A 6,064-nucleotide genomic window follows, 5' to 3' on the forward strand; every position below is an offset into this window, starting at 1 on the left:
TTAAATGCCTTGAGGAGTAAATGCTCCTAGCCTCAGACTTTGGTGACACCTCGCAGGATGTTCCAAATGCACCAATTAAGTCAAATATTGGAAGCAACAAAAAAAAAATAAGACCACAACTTGGTCCTCACTTGGGCGTCAACACTGTGACAGGTGAAGTCGCGCTGATGTTCGAAGTGCAGCACCCTATAATACGCACACACGGCATACCGCAACTTAACAATTGTAAATGAAAACCCTCGGTGGCTTCCTGCCATCTGTAAACACATCTGTCACAGCACAGCCTTTCTTTAATTTTACGTGCATACATAACCGGGATGCATACTGCATGCAGTAATGTCTTTTTTTTTTTTTTTGTAGAACAGTACATGGCGACATAGCCGATTAAAATGCCAGCATAAATCTGTCAAAAGATAAATGTATGCCATCAGAAAAAAAAAAAAAAAAAAACTAGCATGCAAGGCATGTAAAACGAAACAAATCGGCACTGCTCAATCAGTTTGTTTGCAAATGATCTCATTTCGAATTATGCTTCCGTTGTACGATGCAGCAGCGGAACACACACACGCATCCCATGCATTGATTCCACCCCTACCCCAACCCAAAGAGCTACGATAAAAAATGCCAGGCCCGGGCATCACGAGGTTAGTTCTCGCCACATGCCTTAAATGTTACTCAGGGTGAACCGGAAGCACAGAATGCGGTAAGGCTTCGCCAGCCCAACGTATCTTCCTTTTGCTAGGAAAAACACCAGTCACAACCAGTGGAACAGAAGGGGGAAAAAAAAAATTACTGGTTCAACCTTTACAATCTCGGCGTTGCCGGTGGCGATGGGACTAGAAGGAAGAAATGCCATCCCCCTGCTTCGAGCACTCTTTGTTCAGAGAGCAGCGCGCGCATTCAGTTTTGAAGATGGCGGACGCGCACAACCGGTGAATGAAGACGTCTCGTCGGGGCTCAAGTCCGGTGGTGATGATGATGGCACGGACACACTAAACACACACAGCGCGTCGGCGGCAGCAGTGGACACTTGTGACGGAGCGCACAATTACGAAGCTGTCGTCGTCGTCGACCCGCGGACGTGTCGGGGCGGCTGGCGACAGACTCTCGACTCTCTCCGATTTGGAGAGCAACGTTGCTGCAGGACGGCGACTCAAGTGGCTGCCCTGTCGTGATGCAGGGGACGGGGGTGATGGCGGGAATGGACGCGCCGCCGGTGCCGAGTTACCAGACTGTGCTGTCCTCACCGGAATTCGTATATCTGAATGCTGTGCTCCGGCACGTGCCGCAGCGTTAGTGACTGGTACCTGCCAAGAGAAGAGAAAAAAGCGTGTTTCATTAAATGGCTGCAAGCAGCTGTTGACATTCAAGATATCGAGATACTTTAGTGCATCGCAAGGGAAGGAGAGTCTTCACTGTGGTGCACTTGAGAGGCACTTGAGAACACTAAGGTAAAACAATTTCATTCCATAACTGGTATTCATCTATGTAACTGCATGCTCGTACCCTCTAAATTTTCTCACATATAAACAATATAAATAAGGTTACAGGCTTAGCTGTAGAACAAATGTGTTCAGACACTCCTTCTTTCAGCAGATGATTAAAGTATGGAATTGTTACAGTATGGCTAACATTGCTTCTTTTCTTTGCTAGGACGAGTGTCTTGTTTCGTAGCTCGAGGCTTGACAAGTACCTGCATATTTCTATTTATGTAAAATGTTTGACAAAGTGCTACAAAACAATCACATACACTTGCAAGAGCTGCTACCTATTCATCATTGCAGATATAAGAATCGATTAAGCCATGAACATGGCGCGCAAACTTTGGCTGAAACTCTGACTGGAATTGCGAGTGTATGATGGCGCAATGGTTATCATCAGCAAAAGCCACACGGAACTGAAATGATTTGCTGGCTGGCTTATCAGACGATTCGTATGGGTGATCTGCAAGTGATCAGATGAACGCACGGGAAAGCATTGAAAGACAAGGCAGTTCACAACGGATGGATCCGAGAAATAGCTGGAGTGGAGGACGTTGTAGGCGAGGTTTGAAACTAATGAGCAAGGTAGTCAGACCACAGATGGCTACAGTAGCAGGAAAACATTCGTGGCAACAGCAGAGTTGATCTGTTTAATCTGGACATACCATTCAGAGCTTCGGTGGTAGTAGTAGCCTTCAATGGTGGCCGACTTTTTCTGGAAGCAGATGTAGTAGAAGCCCGCAAAGGATGCCCCATTGATGTCCTTGATGGTGTGGTCAGGAACCAGAAAGTGTTCCTGCAACGAAAGCACAGTACCGAGGGGTTGTGGGTGTATGTTTGCAACAACACACTTGAATGGCTTCGGGTGTGCCTCCCAGACATTTCCGCCGGGATGCAACGGCATCCCTCTCGCCACGGGCATGCAAACAGTCGAGAGGGAATTGTGATGCTATGCCCAGGCAGCCCTTGTTGGAAATGGGGAGAGTTACTCAAAAGTCCACATAATCATTGCTTAGCATGAGGTACCATTGTGACCAATGATCTCGCCTGGCTTTCTGACCCTCATATTTCTTTATTTATTTATAACCTCACTTATTTAAACTAACTCGGCCAGTTATCTGAATGTGCACGATTATGTAGCTTACAAGTAATGCCTAACTTAACCCTGTCATGTCCAAATACAATTCCGCATCAGCAAAAAGAGCTTGTTCAGTATAATTATACCAACAACAAAGAAAAACCAGGAAATATTATTTGAGTAAGATCTTAATTATTGAATTAGCAACTGGTCTGCTGACATATGCACAAGGGGAAAACTCGCGTCAGCATATAAAAAAAAAAACGCAACTATAGGCTGAAATATTAAGATATCAGGATCAGAATGAGACTCTGATTAAAATGCTTCCGCTAGTCTTCAGACACTTTTGGAAAAAGGGTGCCGGGCCATCTTCACCTGCCCATGAAGCGACGGGCACCACAAACGGTTGCAAGGTTGAGAAGGGGAAAAAAAAAAAACCTTCTCCAGAAGCCAGTTTTGTGCATCATGCTACGCCATGCTAAAGAAAAAGCAGCACTGACAGACCACAAACACAACGCTGTCATCACATCGTCCCAGCTGGACTACTTACAGGTGACAGGCGTTTAAAATGCACGCGGTGGGGTAAAGACTCGCTATCAGAAAGGCTCTTACCTTCCACCTCATGAAAACGTTTTCGGATGCTTTGAGGCTCGTGTAGTTGAAACTGTCACAGTTGAACGTCTTGGTGTAATCCTCGAATGACCCAAACTTGCTCTGTCAAGAGGGAAACTTTGTCATCACAGCATCCTTGCAAAGAGGACAGTGGATCAAGTAGAAAAAAAATCATGCGAGGTCAGTCTACACATTTTGCGCACTAAAAGGGTTGGCGATACATTTTTTTAAAAAGTTAGCACTCGTGCTGTTTCGTTTGACTCTGTCATGCTTGTTGTTCTCTTTTATCCTTCACGATGTTACACCAACTGACGTGCACTTCTGACGTGTATTATTCTGCCCTCAAGAGAAAATTATACCTGTTAGAATTTGTCACTTACAAAAAAAGTTCTGCTTGCAGTGAACGTGTCGTCTATGCTACCACATATTCGCACCTTTAACCGAAGTTTACTGACCACTGCTGTCATGACCAATCTATACAGGTAAGTTTCAGTTTATCAGCCTACTTTTTAAATAATGTAAGAACAAATAGACTGGTTACACACACACACATGCACAAATTTACAGCAGCCGTATGTACCCAGTGTTTCTTGTCGACTTCCTCGTCAGCATCCCATTTCCTCGTGAGAAATGGGTACTTCCCGCTGATGATCTCTCCATCGAAAAATGTGGTGAGTGTCGGGTACTCCTCTGTGAGGCCCTTGATCTTCAGGTAGCCGCACAAGTAGGAGTTGGCTTCGTCCACGTGCTGCACCAGGCAGAGGAATGCCAATGTAATGCCAGGGGCAATCAAGTCTAGAGAACATCACGACACGGTCACGGCACCAGCTGCGCACAACATTAAGCTGTTGCACCCTCAATTGCAGGTCGTTCTGCAAATAATCCTTGGGTACTCGGATGACGTGCGCGGCAAACAGCTTGCCACAGCCTTTCTACGCATTTATAAACCACCAGACTTGATACAATCCTGCGAAGGTGTTGGGGGTCAAATTCTTACGGGGATGCACCGATAACTGCTTTATTCTCTCAATCGCACAGATGTAGATCTACAAGCCATTTGTTATGTATACGTGTCATTGTACTGAACTTTGTATGACAACTTACATAAGAGTGGCTGAAACTCGAGAAAAGGCAGCACAGCGACAAGCCGTGCTGGCATCAATGGTACAACATTGCTCTCCAGTGCCTCAGTGAAAAAAAGTAAAAAAAAAGAAAGAAAGAAAGAAAAAGTGAGCCACCATGTTCCCACTAGCTGTGGAATGCTTATGATGATGCATGGATGATGATGATGACGCTTCATTTGCCCCGTGCTAGCGCGTCATGACGCCGTCAGCGGTGCTACGCAGTTAAAGAAGTACGCAATCACCACGTTCGCGTTTTATGAGCGAAGGCGTGTACTTTAACCTTGCATGCGAAAACGCGTTATCTCGCCAAAAAAAAAAAAAAAAAAAGAGTCGCGCCACTTTTGCTGAGCAGTGATACCTTTCCGCGTGAGCCTCGGCGTGATCGCAAGGGCGTGCCAGACTGACAGCGGCGTACGGAATGACAAATTTTCACGGCAACGCAGACCTGAATCTCGGGAGTAACAAACGACGCGTTACTCAAGCGCCAGGTACACGCTATCTCACACCGATGGTTCGTCCGCTCAGTTTGGGGTCTGCGTTTCATTGCGTCCTCGGAAACGCTGGCAAAAAGCCTTCGGGCATACTTGAATTGCGTCCACGTCCGCGGGGAAAGCACTGCGCAACCGTTATTTCCTTTTCTATATTTTTTTTTTCTCCGGCCTAATCCACCGACCTTACACAACGGAGCGGGCGACCCTTCAACGCGACGCAATCTCGGATTTTGCGCCGATTGCGCGTTCCGAAGGCATCCACTTTTATCGTGCGCTCGGCCACTTACCGCCAAAAGAGACTTGCGCACGGCGACGGCATATCGGCCTGCTGCGAGACAACGGCAGCTGCCAACGTCCCGAAATGGCTCTCGGGGGGGGTTCTATGCTTCTTAGACGGCGACAACCTGGCGCATCACGCGGGGCACAACAGCGGTGTTGCAACAGGCAGGGGGTAGTGTGTGCCAGCGGGCGAGATCGCCGCCGCAGCGACGCGCACCAAGCACGAATTCGGGCGCACCGCCTAGGTGACCCCCCGCGCTGTCAAGTCGGCGCGCCGATCGCGAAAGCCGAAACCGTAGCGATCGTCGGTGATCGGACATCGGGAAAGGCCGGTACCGCACGGGGTACCCGCGCGCACGTAAGCGAGCGTGACTGCACCCGAACGCAATGAAAGAACCGTGTTCGTCGGACCATTGCTCGCTCACCTGAAGCACAACTTCGACGTCGTAGCTGTTGCCTTTGCTCTTCTGTTGGCCCTGGAACCGGGAGCCGTTGTAGAGCAGCGACCTGGTGACGCCAGGTTGCTGCGCGTTGGCTGGCAAGGGTGGTACGATCTCCGTCGTTCTTACGGGCATGGCTGGCGGCTCGCTGCTCGGCGGCGGCAACTCACCGCAACGACAGGTGACCCGAACCCCTCTGTGGCCTCAGCAGCGAGCAGCCATGTTGAAGGCCCCTCTCGTGTGACGTCGACAAAAGCGCGTGAAAAAACGCGCCTCCCGATTGGTCGGAGGACACGGAGACGCGATTACGTAAGCGTACGCGTAGCTGGGCACCCGTGTGCCAGATTCTTGTCATAAATAGTGGTACGCATTCTCGAATTTTCCAGCAAGTTGTCGCAAACGTTTGTTGCCGGCCGCTGCTGTTCCCCGACGTGAAGCTCCCGCTGCGAGATAGTTCTGGAATTTTTTTTTAGAATTGCTGGTTTATGAAATATAATTACGGAATAAAATTCGGATGTGCCCGGCTTATCGCTACGTGCGTAAATGAGAAAGTTGTCGG

The 6,064-nt window shown here is 48.5% G+C and overlaps 1 protein-coding gene across 1 annotated transcript; it reads right to left on the reverse strand.

Annotated features, from left to right (window-relative positions):
• Positions 1 to 272: 272 nt before the first annotated feature.
• LOC142590068 (glucose-induced degradation protein 4 homolog) lies at positions 273 to 5,753 on the reverse strand. The gene is made up of 5 exons (XM_075701911.1): positions 5,491 to 5,753; positions 3,752 to 3,919; positions 3,172 to 3,273; positions 2,147 to 2,277; positions 273 to 1,307 (listed from the first exon to the last, which is right to left on the reverse strand). The coding sequence occupies exons 1-5, from the start codon at positions 5,638 to 5,640 to the stop codon at positions 1,244 to 1,246; spliced, it is 615 nt and encodes a 204-aa protein (XP_075558026.1). The 5' UTR covers positions 5,641 to 5,753; the 3' UTR covers positions 273 to 1,243.
• Positions 5,754 to 6,064: the final 311 nt, after the last annotated feature.

The sequence above is a fragment of the Dermacentor variabilis genome, chromosome 8 (assembly GCF_050947875.1).
Source record: "Dermacentor variabilis isolate Ectoservices chromosome 8, ASM5094787v1, whole genome shotgun sequence".
NCBI classification, from domain to species: Eukaryota; Metazoa; Arthropoda; class Arachnida; order Ixodida; family Ixodidae; genus Dermacentor; species Dermacentor variabilis.